The sequence below is a fragment of the Epinephelus moara genome, chromosome 14 (assembly GCF_006386435.1).
Source record: "Epinephelus moara isolate mb chromosome 14, YSFRI_EMoa_1.0, whole genome shotgun sequence".
NCBI classification, from domain to species: domain Eukaryota; kingdom Metazoa; phylum Chordata; class Actinopteri; order Perciformes; family Serranidae; genus Epinephelus; species Epinephelus moara.
In genome coordinates, this window is record NC_065519.1 from 2,849,185 (window position 1) to 2,867,752 (window position 18,568).

Here is an 18,568-nt window from a genome sequence, read left to right on the forward strand (position 1 = left end):
TAAAGAAGAAGAGGGAAGGGAGCACACAGAGAGGAGGAGGAGGAGGAAGAGGAGACAGGAGAAAAGTGTTGTCTTATGACAAGAGGGAAGCCAAGGAGAGAATCAGTGTTAAAATGAAGACACACAGACAGGAGGAGAGAAAAGATGATGATGAAGAGGAGGAGGATGAAGATGCGTCCTTATCACTTCCCCCGAACTTTAGTTGCCGCGACGACAAAATCGTTCCGTTACGCAGCCTCCGACAAACTTCTCTCATTTGGCGGATAAGATGAATCTGCGAGAAGAGAGAAGGGGGAGAAAAAAAACTAATGTTCAAAATGCATTAAATGTTTTTCATGTATGACTGCATTTTTGCTGACATTTCAGCTCCGTGCTCATTAATATGGAGACCAAATTAAACTTATGATTGCTTGTTGATTTTCTCCCCCCCATCCCTCCTCTCTCCTCTCCTCCCCCTCTCCCCCTCTCATCTGTTTTGTCAAGCATTTATCCCTCGTTTCTCTGTGTTTTTGGAAAGCTCTTTTTGTGTTTTCTTAACCCATATTCATACTGATATATATCTTTAAAATAATAACGATGTATGAGTTTAAATATCTGCAGTATATTACACTATTCCACCAGTTATTGCTGCTTCGCATTTGTTGTTAAGTAGATTTTTGGTATATTTAGATCAGAATATTGGAAAATAGGTAAAGTTGGAGCTGCAAATTACAATAATTGCCATAATAGAATGATTTGTAAATTGTTTTCTCGCTTAATTCATTCATCATTCAGTCTATAAAATGTCAAAATTCACATTTACAGTTTATCTAAGACGGAATTACTTGGTTCAAGGCTTCCACTAATTGTAAAATACATATATATCTCCATAGTAAACATTTTTGTACATAAACTGACACATACATACACACATACATTATATATACTATAATAGTGTATACTGTGCCATATATAAACACATTTTTGTATAATTAAGTACACATTAGTGATGTTAATAGTTAACCATTAATCAGTTAACCGCTGAAAATATTTTTGACTTGTTATGCATGTTGGTCTGTGGGTTAATTTTTCTACCCCTCAGTTAACTGCACTATTCACAACCTGGATCTGGTGAGAATTAGCTAGCAGCACAGCTCATTTTGTGATTACCGCCAGTGATGCTAACCTGGTGCCAGCATGCATTGCTGGGGTACCTGGTGGCCACCCACCAGTCTCTCCCAAGGTAGTAACAGTATGTAAGCTGCTCAATTTTGAGCCGCTAACCCCTTTAGCATTGATGAAATTGCATTAGCTCTTTGAACACCGCTAGCAGTGTCAGCAAGGCTAATGGTGCTAACATAGTTAACAGCGCTAAAGGGGTTTTTGGTGTGGAATAAAGAGACTTAAAACACATAGGACTGGACGTTCGAGGGTTTACTGGCGAGTAAGCCAAAGAATTGGTACACCATGACATCACTTGACACACCTACAAGATTTCCAATACACACATTAAAAGGTGTTTCCTGTCACTTAAGCTGCTGTTTCCTGTTATTCCGATAACCAGTTCTGGGAACAATTGCTTCTCCTCACCAGAGTCATGTCAGGTCATCTATGCTATATTTTGCGGCTCAAAATTACTCACTTTGACTAAGTGGAGGGAGATCGGAGGGTAGCCACCATGTACAGCAGCAACATGGTCACTGGGACAGTCACTAGTAGTAATCACAGCAGCGCAGAGCGGACAAGGCCAAGGTTAGCTGACGAGTGGTGACTGGAAGGTGGGCTTGAAATGTGATCCTTAAGCTCCAGTGGAGTGCCAGACTAATATTTAAAATGAAAGGCCTCTTGTATTTCACATAATTTTGTTTTGTTTTGTTGTTTTTTTTCCCTTAAAAATTAACTGGTTAGTTAATGGTTAATGGGTGTTGTGGTTATCGAAAGCAAAATTAACTGAAACTAACATCCGTACAAATGTTAACAAAAATGTGTTAATCACTTTCATATTGTCTGATGTGTAGAGTTTCATCTACCAGGAGAACCACATGCACATACTGCCTTTTTATTCTACATAACTGTTCACATCATATTTCAGACTTCTGAGGGATGAAATGTGTCACAAGTAAACAGCTTTAGTGAAAGTGGATCTCCAACATATGGGACTGAGGCAACAACTAATTAATTTAAATTAGTCACGATTGATGTTTTGTGTTTTTAGTCTCAGACACTGAGCCGCTGCTCTCATCAACACAAACTTTAAACAGCTTCAACAGCAGAAAGAGTTCCTACATTATCCAAGAGACCAGGAGAGACGAAAGGTCAGAGGTCAGAGGGGTCTCTGCATTTCTCCTGTGAGCCCTGAAAGTGATCATAGAAGAAGATGAAGGTAGAGGAGTTGGAAAGGGTTATCTCCTTGTGAAATAAAGGTCCAGAAAAAGTGGAACTGTGATTCGCATCACTTTGTCGCACTCACACACTATAAATGTCCATATTAAGCAGCCTGAAATCTAAAACACTTCCTTTTCTCTTTTTCTCGCCCAAAAACTGAGCTTTTTTTTTTTTAATGAGCACCAGAAAACATTAATCTTGTATTTTAGTGTAAATTTAGCTTTTTTTAAAATGATGATGTAATGTGGATAAACACACAGGAGCACAACTTCCTGTCGCCTCAGACTTTCTCTGTGTTCACTCAGTTTAAATGTCAGTAAAGACAATCAAACAGACGAGCTGTTAAAAACTCATTCACATCATTTTCACACATTAACAGTTTTTTCTGACATAGCTTAAAGTTAAAATCCACTGAAATCAAACTAACTGTACAACACAGCCTGTGACACTTCGTATCCTTCACTGTGGGAACGTTCACACGTCAACGACTACCTTTTTTCTAAGCAATCATTGTGTAAATAAGCAACCTACGACTTTATTCAGCAACTTACGTGACTTTTTGACAGCTCATTGAATGTGTAATCTCTGAGGCAAGCATCAAACAAGAAGGGGAATCCTTCAGCCCCTCTCATTTTTTGCATCATCGTCAGTTTCTTGCTATCCTTCGGTGATTTGAGAGCTTTCTTAGGAAATATTTTGCCTGGACTCCCACTTTGTTTAATGGATCTCCAACCGTTACTGTGCTTTAATATATACTGACACAGAGAAGCAAACAGCCTCTTGTCTCTGTTAAACTGAAAGCCTGCCGACCAAGCAGCAACTTTTGGGGCTGAAACGTGAAGCCAGTATAAAAGTGCCAAAAACTGCAGTTCCTCTAATGTCCACTTGAGGCTGGCTCCAGGAGCGAGTCAGTCCCCACAGACCTCCATGTTAACATGGCCAACTTTACAGCAGAAATAAACATGTTTACAGCCTGGTACAAAAACAGTTTTGGTCTCTGTAGTTATTTTCAACATTTATGACAACTGTATGGAGAGGGAATGTTTATAGAATTCACCTGTTTTTATTTCATTAAGGCTTAAAGCTATACATAATTAAAGGCAGGGTGCTTTGAGTGACAGGTTGTCTGCTGATAATGTCCTCTGATACTCAGTCAGATCCACCCCTCCAAAGCTCCAGCCTCTCACCCAAACCTGGTCACTTCTGTCTCCAAAAACCAAGATGGCACCGCCACTATGCCAAACTGGAGGCTTCAAACCAATGAGACATCATGGCAGCTTAGTCAATTGGTTTTACAGTCTATGCTGCAGACATACAGCTCAGCCCAGTCGCCAGAAGAAGATGTTGCCATTGTCTTTCTCTAGAAACCATGAATATGTTGCGTTTCTAAACTGATGTAGTGTATGAGCCGACTTTGTCTTTGGGAGGGGGTAGAGATGGTTGATGGCAGGTCACCTAGATGAGACAGCTCCCAAGCTGCACAAAAAGTGGTTGGTTTTCACCAAGTGCCACCAGAAACAGATATATTAAGCCATTAAAACATGATCTTTTCCTAACCATTACCAAGAGGTTTTTGTGCCTAAACATAACCACACGTTAACCACAGCATTGTTGAACGTTTCAGGATCTTCTCACAAACTTTTGTATGTTTTCCTACGAAAAGTTATGCACCCAAATTTGTACTTATTCCACATATTTCAAAAAGGCTACTAAACAAGGAAGCAGTCCTGAACCATCTTGTAAGGAGGCATTTTGGAGTGATAGATGAGTTGTAAAAACCCAGACTTTCCTCTGGGGTCACATGTTTGTAACCGTGTGAACTTTTGAGTCATTTTAAGGTACGTCCTCACCATGTTTCTTTTCCTTAACCTCCGTAACTTTACCTTCATATCATAAGTGTACATCAAGGATGTAACGTCATTCATGGGGTGCTAACTCGTAGTGTATCCCTGGTTTGCAGAAACATACAATGGCAACATTTTTATGGCGATTGCGTGGTACAGAGATGTGTTTCCATGCATATCTTTAAAGTTAGGAGGGTAAGTGGAGCATAACTGTGCCTTACGAGGAGATGTGATTGGCCGTCACCAGGTTGCCAGTGGACACTTCTATAAACCTTTTCTAACGTCCACACGTCTCACCCCTCGGTTCCTCCTGAAACTCTGAGGAGTGCTGGGAGGTTCAGCTCACCATGTTCAGCCCCCTGTCACGTCTCTGGTGTTTGTTAGTGTGGACGTCCACTCGTCTTGTCTCCTTCACTCTGTTTATTTACTGTATGTTTCTCTTTTCTTCCTCACACACACACACACACACACACAGACTCACACTCTCTTTCTTTGTCTTCTCCTCTTCCTTCTCCGTCTCTCTCCGTCCTCAGGCCTGTGTATCTCAGTCCATCCTTGCATGGAGATTGACTCGAGGCATGAATACATCACAACTAGCCATCCATGCATCCCCCCCTCTCCTCCCCCCTCCTCACACCATCACTCTCAGCCTCCCCTCCTCCCCTCCTCCCCTCCACCGTCCCATTTCTCCAAGATCCCTCTCTCAGCACTTATCTCAAAGTTCGGATCTCATGCATTTTAATCGGCGTGTCTATCTTCCTTTCTCCCCCTCTCCCTCTTTTCTTTGACTTTGGATCAGTGGCATCCTTCAAACAAACAACAACAACAACAACAAAACAACCTCCCTCCCTCCTCCCCACCGGCTCCCTTTCCCCTTTTTAAATCAATATTTGCCATCAGCGAATAAATCGTATAATTTCCTGACTGTTAGACGAGTGCGGCACCGACATATTTACCTTCCACTCGTCTCTTTTTTTTTTTTTTGTGCTGTCGATCCCTCGTTCTCGCGGCATGGCTATTAGCTAAGTGAAGGGGATGGATGGCTGTGAAGCGCCGAGCGATAGCATCTCCATCAGAATCGGCGACATTGAAAAATGGCCGCCGCCTTTCTGATGACAGCGCAGCAAAAACACACACACACACACACATGCATACGTCTTCTTATACACACACACACAGAGTCAGAGAAGAGACATTTAAATATTCAAATGGGGCCGGGCGGTAATGATAAACGACAAGGGAAAAGTAGAATCAAGTAGCTATCGATGCAGAAAATGAAAAGAGGAGAAAGAGAAAAGAGAGGAGGAGGAGGAGGAGGAGGAGGGAAATTAAGCAAAAAAAGATGGAGGCATCGAAGGAGAGTTACGCTAACAAACTGAAAAGAGGGAATAAAGAGAGGAGATAGATGGAGAGCGATGGAGAAAGAGATGGATGCATTGAGTAAATACCAGAGGAGGGCTGAAGGAGTGTTACAGTAAAGACAATAAAGTGTTGAGAAATGGAGGGAGCGCTGTAAGTGAACAGACAAGGACAAAAGGAGGAAGAGCAACAAAAGATGAAGGGACTCGAGATAAAAACAGAGAGGAGAAAGAGAAGGACAGCGGAGGGAGGAGGATGAAAAAGGCTGAAGTGTATTTTCAAGAGGAGGAACATGAGGAAAAGTTGTTGAGCAAATGAGAGGGAGTGGATGAAGGAAAAGATTTGAAAGAGGAGAGAGACTGATGTTGTGAAAAGAGAAAAAGAAAAGGAGGGAGAGAAGACAGAGGTCATGACAAAATGAGTTCAGACTGAGAGATTGAAGACGAGCAGAATAGAGAGAAATTAAGCAACAAGGACGGATGAAACGAATGAAAAGAAATCAACCAAAAGTGATGAGTGCAGCATCAGAAGGCTGCGGCGCTGTAACTGGAAAGATGACGAGCAGAGAGAGAGAGAGAAGGTCATGAAAGAATTCAGTGTGTGAGGCAAGAAAAGTGAATTACTTTAATTAAATAAAACATAATACAAGTAAAATTATTAGTTGGGCTCAGCTGATGAAGGGCAGTTCTCTCTTAATACCCTAAACCCAATTTACACTCTATGGTATAACCTCACACAGTACCGCCTCAGTTCTGTTGCAATACTTACATGGTTCAGCGCCATCATCTGTCTCCACAAAAACAGTCTGAAAACATTGTCAGTCAACTTTGTCAGTCCTTTTACAATCTGGGAAAAAATTTTTAATTGTTTAATGCACTTTATTTTATAATAAATTAACAGAAAATTGTTAAAATGTAAATGTTGCCTCAAGCAAAACCGTACGTTTAATGGAATCCCACCATAACCGTTTTTGGTCTTCAGGCTTCCCACGGTCATGGAAAACCTGGAAAAGTCATGAAATTTCACAGTCTGATTTTCTAAGCCTGGAAACGTCATGGAATTATTAAACAGCATTGGAATTTTGTTGTGTAATGAAATTAATTGTCACAGTAATCTGCAGTAGATAATCTTCCACGTCCAACTCCAAGGCTTAAAAAACATACACCTGCATTCTTATGTTGCAGCATTGTTTTCCAGACTTGTATCCAGAAATGAGTTCATAATCAAATGTGTTAAAATACAGTGATAGTGTGACCAGTTTCATTTTCTGCCATGCTTTAAAGTCAATGTCAGACTGATGTACTGTTCGTGTAACTGTGCCCATAGTTTGAAGTATTTGAAGTAAATGTGAATATAACCAACAATAAGAAATAGGAATAGGTTGGTGATGGCAGTTAATTGTAGTTTGAAGATCAGAGGCTGAAGACTTGAGAGAAATGATGGCTGAGGTGGGCAGGGAATGGTGAAGCAGAGCAGGCAGAGGGGCTGAAGATAGAGCCGTCCACATCCGGAGGCAGAAAATAAGAATGAGATTAGACTTGGCTGGTTATGGTTGAGGCTGGCGTGGTGAACCGCTGAGGAGACTGAATGATCTGGCAAAGTCTGGATGTCTGAGCCGGGGTTTAATTCTGCAGTGGCTTGATTGTAGATGAGGTTTAGGTGTGCAGGTTCAGCAGATGCTGGCACTCAGGAGGATTGACAGACCCTTTTACCTTACTCTACTTTATGACAAACCTTTTTTCTTAAATCAACTGGCATCATAATTTGTACCACAGAGGGTTAATATCAGTGACCTAAGTGAAGAAGTGAGCATGGCATTAATAGAAAAGTGTTGTGCAGCTCCTCCGCTCCCCGACCACAGTGCTCAAACAGAAGCTTAAACCAGAAGGAAAGAAAATATTCAGCAACACTTCGTAGAACAAAATGCAGCATTTCTTTTAAAATCTCTGCAGAAAGGACTCTGCAGTCTGCCGTCAAGGGCTGCTGCTGCGTTTGATTCCTGCTGCACGTCTGTGGAGCTGCGACAGTTTTTACCTTTAAAGTGGTCAAAGCAGCGAGTGAAATGTGCCGAAAACTCCTACGACTGCCTCAAACATTTCATCATGAGATGAGCTGCAAACAACAATGAAAAAAGATCTGCTCTGTTTTTAAAAAGACCAGTTAAAGGAATACTCAGCTGAAAAATCTGACTTTTGAGAATCAAATACTGAAGACACCTTTAGGCTCGACTGCAGCTGCAGTGAGACGGATTCACAGCAGTTACATCGGATTCAGGTGGAGACCCAGAGTCAGGGTGGAAAATATATCAAGATAAAACTAAAGTCAAACACGTCTCCTACAACATATGTATTTCTGTTGTCAGATACAATTTCGAGGAAACATAATCACTGCTTTGATTAAGTTTGTACACACTTAAGTAAGTGTGTACAAACATGGATGGATTACTAAATGGGCTTACTGGGAACGGGCCCTTCACCTAAATATCGCTCAAATTAACACGTACTGACCAGGAAGAGACTCAAAAAAGTAGTGGGCGCCTTGCATATCTATGCTCAGGGGACATTCGCTCATAATCCGCCCATGATTACAAAGTGCAGTACTTTGACACAGTGATGATATTTAAATGTTTAACCTCTGCTATGATCTTTCATTTCTCTCAACCAAGTGCTTCGAGTTGCTCAAACAGAACCATACAAAGTGTTAATCATGTTGAAGTTGCTACTGATGGAAAATGTGAGAAAATTACATCATTTGTGACACGTTCACTAAAAATGATTCCATGTTATGTTGATTAAAGGACATAAACTAGGCAGCATCACATGCACCACAAAAAAATGTTAGGGAACGCAAATTAGTTGTTAATGAGCGTAATTTCTAGGGTTTCCATGTCTTGGTATACACTCTGAAAACTGTTGATATATTGGCAAAGTATTAACTGTTGATTTATCCAATATGAGCCAAATTGACAAAAGGACAAGGTTGAAACATTTCAGAGCCAACTGTCAAGCAAACTTTGATACTTACAGTAAAAGAGGAAGTAACTATGTCTTAACTATGTTTTTAGAATCTGTGTATCTGTCTGTCCATCCAACAGACCTCGTCCTGTTTGACAGGTTAACAAAGCCTGGAAGAATCTTGTATTAGATTTTAGCAATTAGAAATGTTTAAGTTGCGTTCAAATTTGCAGAGGTCCCTGTTTTGAGTCCTGTGGGGCCCCACAGTTCCTGTCAGCTCCCTGCTGCATCCAGTAAAGGCAAAATATGCCCCAAGAATTAAACGGAAACTTGATTTGCAACCAGCTTTGTATCATATCAATGTGGGTAGTGCGCGGAAACAAATCTGGAAAACGGAAAAAACTGAGATCAAACAGTAAACCCAAGCTTATCGAGTATAAACCAAGATTCTTTCACTGAGTTTTTCTCGCTTCAAATGTTTCCAGAAACATGTTGTAGCTCGCTGTTTAACTGTAATATGAGATTGTGCCTTGTCAGCTGGCCACCATTGTTTAAAACAGACGGGTTCGCATTACGTCACCAACCAGCAATAGTGTTAATTGGTCTGGTGTAGTGCAGTGCATTCTGGTAGTTCTTGAGCAAAAGCGTCCTTCTTCTTTGTTCTCCCTGGTTCTGTGGCACCAGTTTCAAAAGTACTTGAGGCTTTCTACTGTGGAGACTTTCTAGTTCTTTTAAGGCCATCTTTCCAGCAGTGAAATACTTCTTTAAGTTCTTTGAAAGACAAACTCCACTGAGCGGTGGTCCGTCTCCCACATGTCCCATGCCTCCCTGTGTCAGACATTACATAACCATGAGGCCACTCCTGCTGCAGTCTTTGCTCCCACACTCCTCTGTTGCATGTTTTCAATATGCTATGAGGCAGAACTTCACGGTGTAGCTGCCCTTTAAACTGTGAAAGCGGTACCTGTCACTGCTTAGTTCATTAGTATTTGAACAAACCATTCTGATGATCTGCCCCTCGTTGTGATGTCACCAGAGAAACTAATCAGATGATGAGGAGTTCAGTAACAAATGTTTCTAACAAGCATCTGTAAATGTCACCAGTCTGCTTCATACACTTACAGTTGTCCAACCAGTTGTTGTAAAAAATAGAAAAGTATCCCCGCTCTGGCTCGGGTGACGTCTGTCCATCTGCGTGACGGCTGTCTGTCCTGTCGTGTCTCCAGAGCAGCCACGCTGAGCTGATGATGATGGAGAGCAGGAAGACGAGCCTGCTGGGCCGAGCAGAGTCTCTGAAGAGGAGCGGGACCGAACTGCCCGAAAACTTCCACCGCAGAGTACACAACCTGACGCACACGTGGAGACAGCTGGAGGTAACACACACACACACACACACACACAAATAGAGATATGCAGTCGAGTTTTAAAGAAGCTAGACACAGAGATAATATCTTGAGGATCACACTGATATTTCTGTTGATACAGGAGTGTGTGTGTGTGTGTGTGTGTGTGTGTGTGTGTGTGTGTGTGTGTGTGTGTGTGTAATTTTAGGCTAATCAGCACTGATCTAATCTGGAACATGAAGATGATAATTAGTGTCGTCTCAATTAAGGAGCCCTGCTGCCACCGTGGCCTTTAACTGTGTGGTGGAAGGTATACTGGGACGGATGGAAGAGATACATAGATGAGATTACCTGATTACATAAAAGTTATATGGATGGATAGATGGATGGATGGATGGATGGATGGATGGATGGATAACTGACAGTTGGTTGACAAAACACTACCTATTCAGTGCCGTTTTGGAGCTTTCAACCATAAAACGGTCTTCATCAGTAGTAAACAGAGTTTGCCAGTTGTCATGGAAATTGTAGATGTTTCGATTTTTATTTTTCCCCAAGAACTTTTTGCAGTCTTTTGCTGCCTTCAACTGGAACTAGTGAGTTTATAATTACGACGTGGAAAGTCGTGTACACAACATGGTTGGTGTTCAAGTGGTTAAGTCACACATGGACACTATCGTGAGCGAGTAGAAGCCACTGAGGCTAAAGGCCCTGACACACCAAGCTGTGGTTTGGCTGTTAGTCACTGTATGGCCATCGGTGAGTGTCACTCGCCCTAGTCGGTGCAGTGTGTCCCGCTCCATTGCCCCTCAATGGCTTTTTTTTTTTTTTGGCCAATTAAACGTGTTAAATCAGCTTCGTTGACAGTGGAGCCCATCAGTGAATGATGTCACTTGAGGGGTGTAAATAGGACAGCCAGCAGGATGGGACCATTGGTAGGATGGATGTGATGTTTTGATGACGTGTTATGTGTGCAACCCACTGCCCAAAGTTGCTGGTAGTAGTTAGCGGCTAACTCAAAGGAGAACGGTGGCCGAAAATGTCCACAAATTGGGGGGACACTGAGGTCCAGGTCCTTACCCTCTGAGCATGGGACGAAATCAACCACTCTATAACAGGGATGATAAATATTTTTTACTGTCATGTGAAGCAATTGATATTATTTATAAATCGCTGCAGAGACGCATGTTATATGTCACACTCAAGGCCAACACTGTTGTGTTAAATGTCACGCCGTTTTTGTCTCTGCGATGCTGGCATGCTATTTAAAATCACATACTGGAGTGAACTGAAGCTGCCGTCATTTGGTTCTGTGTTAAAATGCAAAGGAGGCATAAAGAAGGGACTTTGTCGCAGCTCTATATCAAGATCTCTGTGTCAAAAGGACTGATGTCACTCTTGCAACTCAAATAACTCATGAACGAAACCTGTAATCAGTTTAAAACACTGAAAATAAAATGAATGGCCTGTTTCTAAGCAGGACGTCACTCAGAAAGTCTTAGTGGGCAGTTTTGCAGAAATCAAACAGCTACAGAGCAGTTTGTTGGTTCAGTCAGCTGGAGGAAGAATTCAGGTTGTTGTCTGAGTGAATCAGAGTCGTGTCAGTCGTACGGCCCACTGTCATGAGGCTCAGTGGTCGATCAGTGATGGTAAATTGAAAATTACATAAAGGTTCTTTTTCCTGCTCCTGCAGAGGTGAGGACGCTCAGGATGCAACAGTTCAGATTTGAAATGCAGAATTCATTGGGAGCAGCATCAGCTTGACAATGCTGCCTCTGTTAGACGGAGCTTTCAGACACCAGGTGATAATCAGGTCTCAGATGGTGCAGCTAACCCTCGTGTCCTTGTACACAAAGTTTCCTTCAAGTCGTCTTCACAGAACAAACTCATCAGAAAATAGAAAAGCAGAGAGGCGTCTGCACAGGTTGAGATGGACCGTGTGCTCAATGTCGCATGAGAAATAAACACACACACACACAGCTGTTCATTTTCCAATCTGTTTGAAGCGACTCTGCGCTGTCGAGTGATGACTGAAGACCTCAGTGATGTCAGTGTTGGTGGAGGCTGTGAGAATGAGAGTATGTCATTGCTGCACGCTACACTTAGTGGCATTTAATAAAATAACAATAATCATTGTTTTATTTATAATAATCATAACGTATGTTTTAATAGATAATTTAGATTGATGCTGTATGTTTTATGATTTATAACAGTTAACTAATTGTCAAAATCAGATCATGAGTGACTCTGTTGCACAGTTGTCAGGATGAAGTGTTGAGTTTAAGTAACATTGATTGAATTAAACTTCATAGATTGTTGTGTGATTGTCAGAGTATCTCACTTAACTTAAATTTTGAAGTCAACCGATAGTGGATTCTTAAAAGTTGATGAGATAACGATAACTACAATACCCATGAGCCTAAGCTGCTGTTGCTTTGGAGAAGCAAAAGCTGCAGATCAGAGCTGTAATAACTTCTTAAAGCTTTGATGTTGTAATTATTGACAAAACATTATAATAATAATGGACATAGTCACCATGACGTCACCCATTGGTTTGTGGACTCCCGTTTTGAATCCTCGAGTTGAGCATTTTGACCATCGCCACCTTGGATTTTTGGAGCCAGAAGTAGCTTTACTTGGACAATAGTTCTGAGATAACACTAACACTGTAAACACACCAGCGTTGCCACAGTGTGGCACGTCACGTCATCCAGTCTTTGTCTCCCACAAGACACAGCAACAGCTACAGAGTTCTCCTTATGCATCAATCGTGATGAGAGGAGTCGAGCTGCCATAGGAGCAGAGAAAAAGAGACACTACAGGAGCTGGTCTGTACAAGCAGAGAGCAAGTTAGGAAAAGTGCATTTAATTCAGGGGGTGGTGAGGCTGAAAACAGGACAGTGACGTGAAGTAGGGCTGTCAACAAATATTCTAAATTCCAATTGTGTGTGGCCTGACGGTGAGAGGGGGGGAGCGAGAGGTCCGCCGTCGTTTATAACGTAATGTTATAGATAATTGTTTTATGTGTTTTAATGTGTAAATCTTTTCAAAGACGTTTATGTTGAAATAAAAATACCTACAAGTAGTTATGTTTCCTTGTATTAATACATATACAAGTATGTTTCCTTGTATTAGTTTGCACTCTTGTGGACATATTGGGAAAAAAAATAAATTCGAATGGTCCGAACCTATGAGTTATTTTTAGAAGGAATATTCGAACGTCATTTTTGAGCAATTTTGACAGCCCTAGCGTGAAGTGCTGCAGGGCGGAACATCTAGGAGCACCAATGTCTAGCCGCCGCCTTAACGCTAGCTGCTAGCTTAGTTAGCACGGTGCATTTACAGCTATAGTTAAATGTGATGATGCTAATGTCAGTTTTTACCAATGGGAAACAGGTTTAAATCCATTAAAACAAAAAGTACTTACTGGAAAAAACAAACTCCTTTTTTAAGCACAACCAAATGCTGAACAAGATTTTTTTAGGCAAACAAAACATTACAGTTAAGTTTAACAGACTGAAAACACACTGAAATTGCAACAGCTACAGCTGTGCCTATACTCTGTGAATCTGGAGTTACACTAGGGTTACTTTACTTAACCAGTGTCGATGGATGGCATCTATCTGTCACCGACAGCGGCCATGCCCTTAATTAAACGTAACTTAAAGCCTTAATAAAATTATTCCTTCTGTTCAGTTTGACATTTTAACATGGAGATCTGATTCAACCAGGACAGCTTCATGTCCATCTGAGCACTGACGTCTCCTCGTCCATGAGAAAATTAATTTTTAGTGCCAGACCTGAAACACCTGCCTGCATCTCTTATGTTCAGGTTATTCCAGAGCCTGTGTGCCTTGCTGATGGGCACGTCAGCAGCAGTTTGTTTGTCTCCACCAGCGCGTGGTGATTGATTCCAGGTCTGCGGCGGCGGTGACAGCTGGCGGCGGCTCGTCAGGAGGCTCAAATGCGACGATGTGACTTTGTTCCTCCAAAGAAACAAACCGTCTCCTGTCGACCGAGCGGGCGCGTCGCCGCACTGAGTTCACACAAACAGAGAGCCATCTGTGTGTGTGTGTGTGTGTGTGTGTGTGTGCCGTCTCCTTGTAGTCCCTAATGACGCACACACACATACGTTATCGTCTCACACACTAACTCAAAGTTATTGGAAGTGTGTATGTGTGTGCATTAACATATGTATCAACCTCTGAAACAGATTCCATTTTAGAAATTAAACAACAGCAACAGATGAGTCTCTCCCTGTCTCTCCGCCACAGTAACCAGACTGTGATTAAACTTCTATTACTGACAAAGAGACATTTGGACTCACAATGCTGCTTCACACACACACACTGACACACACACACACACACACACGCAAATCAAAGTTTGTGTGTGTGCGTGTGTGTGTGTGTGTGTGTGTGTCATCAGGGAGCAGAGGAATTCTGGGTAGTGATAGAAAGAGACGCCAGTGAAGCAGACACTTTTAATCTCTCTCCCTCCTTCTTTTCCTTCATCCTCCATATACACCATGTGGCCAAAAGTATGTGGACACCGCAAGTAAAAGTACTGCATTCAAAACCTTATTTAAGTAAAAGTATTTAGGTATTATTCGTAAAAGTAAAAGTACTCAGTGCAGCAAAGTATCTGGGTGGTTAGGAGTATTTTAGTCTGATTTGCTGAATCAGAGCAGGACAGAGAAGCTGATGTTTCCTGTTTATCTCCTTCCCCTCCACATCACCTCCTTCTGTCTTTGCCCTCTTTTCTTTTCCAACCTTTCATGATTCCCATCCTCTTCTGATCCCTCCTTTGACATAAATACTTTTCACACTTCTTTCTTCAAGAGCTCCAATTATTAAGCAATTGAAATAAAGTGGTAACTCTTCTGATAATCAGTTAATTGTCATTGTTCAAGTAGAAGCCTCAGATATGTGAAGACAGTGAACTGACTGTCTTTTGGTTTTGGCCTGTTGGTCAAAAAACAAGTTATTGAAATGGATCACTTGAGGCTGTGAGGAATGTTAATGGGCATTTTTCACTTTTTTCTGACGTTTTATAGAGAAAATGATCAATCATGAAAATAACGATGATGAAAATGATTGTTTGTTGCAGCCACACTTTCTTCCTCTCGCTCTCCCCCACCTCGTCTCCTCCCACTCTTTCTTCACCTCCCCAGACCTCTCCATCATCATCTGTCACTCTTCCTCCCTCCTTCCTCCAGATTCGTCCGTCCCATCTTTTTACCTTCCCCAAACTTCAATCATTAACCTCCTTTTTCTTATGTCATTGTTTCAGTTCATCTCTTTATAATCACAACTTTTAAGGTGACTTTTTTTTTCTTGCCAAAATTTTCCCTTTATATCAAAGGTCTCACCTCTGTTTGTCTCCCTTTATCTGTCTTCGCCTTCCTCCATCCTTCCCTCCACCCTTCCCTCCCTCCCCCCGTCCAACATGGCGTCTGAGTAGCATATTAACGGGCCTATCAGTGCTGGCGTCGGCATCTGCTGCTCTGACACAAATTGGGAATTAACTGGAATTGATGTCCTGTGCCTCGCCTCTGAACTGTCCTGGCCTTATGAAGAATTTATGATATACACACACACACACACAGACACACGTACACGTGCGCGAACCACGAAGAAAATAGAGAGGTTGTAAATTAACTTTAATCTGTTCTGTTGTGGATTTTGGCAGCAGCTTGTCATTTTTCACCGTTGTTCAAGGTCAAACTGTTTGACTAAATATACAACCAGTGGAGATTAAAATAAATAAATAATCTTAAACTTGCAGGTTTTATCGGTAAATGTGTAAATGTATATTTTATTAGAGAGAAAAACTGCCATGGAAAAACAAAATAACTCACATTAAAGGAACAGTGTGTAAGATTTACAGTAGGAGAATTCAGTAGCGCCAGCAGCGAGGATTGCAGATTGTAACCAGCTGCAACTTCTCCTGGTTAATATTCCTTCAGTGTTCTTTGTTCTGGAGGTTTTTACCAGGAGCTGAATTATCCACAGAGGTCTCTTCCTCTCCAAAACAAACAGACCAGCGGATTTAAAGTGGTATAAACACTGAATAAAGCAGTTTCATGTTACAAGTAAGTGTTTCTCTGGCGTTGTTCGGCACATCACCCAGCACCTGCTATGTGCGCTCACCATTTCTCTCTGTTAGCTTAGTGTGTGCTTACATATCTTCAGACAGATGTTCAGGAGGTTTTTACTGTGAGGTGAATTATCCGCAGAGGTCTCTACCTCTCCTGAACAAATGGATACAGAATTAAGCAATTTCACGTTAAAAAAATCTGTGGGTTTTTTTTCTGACGCTGCTATGGTGGCCGACGTGAAAATGTAAAAATGTAAATGGCCCTACCGAGGGTTGGGAATCACTGGGCACCTTATGATTCAATTAGATTACGATTCAGAGGGCAACAGCTCGATGATAAAATGTTTTTCAATGCATCAAAATTTTAGATTTCTATTGATTGATTGATGATTAATTTATCTCATTGTGTGACTGCTTTCTACTTTTAAAGCAGAGCATATTGTATTTGTAGTGATACATACATAATTAAATAAACAGATGAATTTACTTGCACACAGTGTGGCTCTTGTCCAGGTTCCTTTCCCCTCAGTTTATAGCCAAAATACTTCCTTACCCTTCAGCTTTTAAACAAGTCGGATTGTACGCATAGACGATTACTCATGCTAACCCACTGTGGGATATTTATGTCGACATAGTGTCCAGTGTTTGCATACGTAATAGTTTGACATTCACATACTGTTGATTAGTAAATGGTCCAAAGCCTTTTCATTTTAAAAAGTTAATTGCATTGATCAATTAATGAATTAATTCATATGAAAGCACCTTTCAGTCTCCTGCCTGTATGGGAATAACAAAATGACGGGGAAGTGGCGTGATCAGCTGTGCTCCAGGGAAAGCCAAGATGCTGAGCAGGCAGCGTGTGGGGTTTTTTTTGAGGTGAAACAGACTGAGCAGTTATTTTCTATTTCACAGAGGTGTTTTAGGTTGGTTGCTGCAGCATGTGTTGCTCAGACAATCTCGTTTGTTCATGTTTCTTCTGAAAGCCGCTTTGCCGCAGTAACATTCGTCTCTGTGTGATGGCGTAAAGAGTATTCACAATATACCTCACGTTCCTGCAAATGTAATTGTTTAGACATTAACTTAAAACAAGCTTGTAACAGCAGCCTTCTGTGAAGATGAATTACAAGTTAGCTCAAACGTGTTGGCGCTGTAGACTGTCAGGGTGCTGCACCGCCCTCGCGGTTGAGTTTTACCTTTCATTTTGTCAACATCATGGTATTAATAAATATTTAGATTATTGAATTAATACTAAATCGTCCACATCCACATCGGGATGCATCTAAGAATCGATTACTTCCCCCACCCCAGCCCTGTCTCGAGCCAGTGTTTGGTTTGTCTGTTCTGGGCTCCTGTAGACACATGCTGGTGCAACATGGTGATCTCTGTAGACGATCCTGCTCCCTATGTAGATATAAACAGCTCATTCTAAGGTAACAAAAACACAGCTGATTATACACTAAAGAAAACATACTTAATGTATTATATTCCCTTTCTGCCAGCACCCCCTAAATCCTGAACACTGGAGCTTTAAAATGATAAATCATAAATCTGTGTTGCTGGAGTTAAAGTCAAAAACATTTGAAACAGAAACAGCCCTCGGTCGATTAAATTGCATATACGTGGTGGAGAGAGCAGCAGAGACAGACACATGGAAAACAAACAAAGGTTCTTTGTTTCTGTTCACCTGCAGCTAAATTAACACTTTAAATGATCTTTTCATCTGCGTGTCCGTCCTTTTCCCATCAACACTCTAAAACACAGGAGTCGGGACCCGGTCACCACTTCAACCTGCGGGGAAAACAACATTCGGCTTAATTGAGTCCCCTAAAAACAACACAGCATCTCTCTTTGTTTCAGTCTCTCTCACCTCTTTATCTCTCTTATTTGCTAATTTTCTTTTTCATTTTCAGTCTCTGCCACTGGATCTTTTTTTGTATTTCCTCCATTTTGCTTCCCCACATTTTTCTGTGTTTCTCCCAAAATAATCTTGTATTCTCACTCTTAATCTTTCCTTCACATTTTTTCCCTCTTTGCTCCATTCAGCGTTTCCTTTCTCGCTGTTTCTCTCCTTTGTCGTCCTCATAATTATTGTTATTATCACCATTCTTGTTTTTGCTTTTTATTCGTTTATTTTTTCAGGGAGAGTCTCAGGGCTGCTCTTAAATACACCAACTGTAGCCTTACTGTGGGAGTCTACCTGTATTATTAGTTAAAGGTTAGCTGTAGATCTTTCAGTCTTTTGATGTCTGGATACTGTGAAAAAATAAATGAATGAAAACTCACATGAGAAAAACTTAAACCAGCCAAAACTTCACTCAAATATTCTCTACATGCTGTGTGAGGTGTTTAGAGTTACAGTTAGCTCGTCACATATTGCGGCTTGTTCTGTGGACTTGAATATGAGGAGCTAGGTTTTCTGGGACGCCATGTCAATGTGCGCCGTTACATGCATTGTTTCTATTCAAAATTTCCTTGTGCAACAAAAGCATGTGGTTAGGTTTAGAAAAAAAACATCATGGTTTGGCTCTACATTCACACGGGAAGCGAACTCTGGCCTCCTGCGTGAAAGTTTGGTGTTTGTTGGATGCCTACATAAAACCTGTCT

The 18,568-nt window shown here is 41.4% G+C and overlaps 1 protein-coding gene across 1 annotated transcript in view; it reads left to right on the forward strand.

Moving 5' to 3' along the window:
• akap6 (A kinase (PRKA) anchor protein 6) overlaps window positions 1-18,568 on the forward strand; it is a 286,320-nt gene that overhangs the window by 205,154 nt on the left and 62,598 nt on the right. The window contains exon 16 of the mRNA XM_050062199.1: window positions 9,748-9,894. Within this exon, the coding sequence (XP_049918156.1) occupies window positions 9,748-9,894 (147 nt within the window). The remainder of the gene's footprint in view (window positions 1-9,747; window positions 9,895-18,568) is intronic.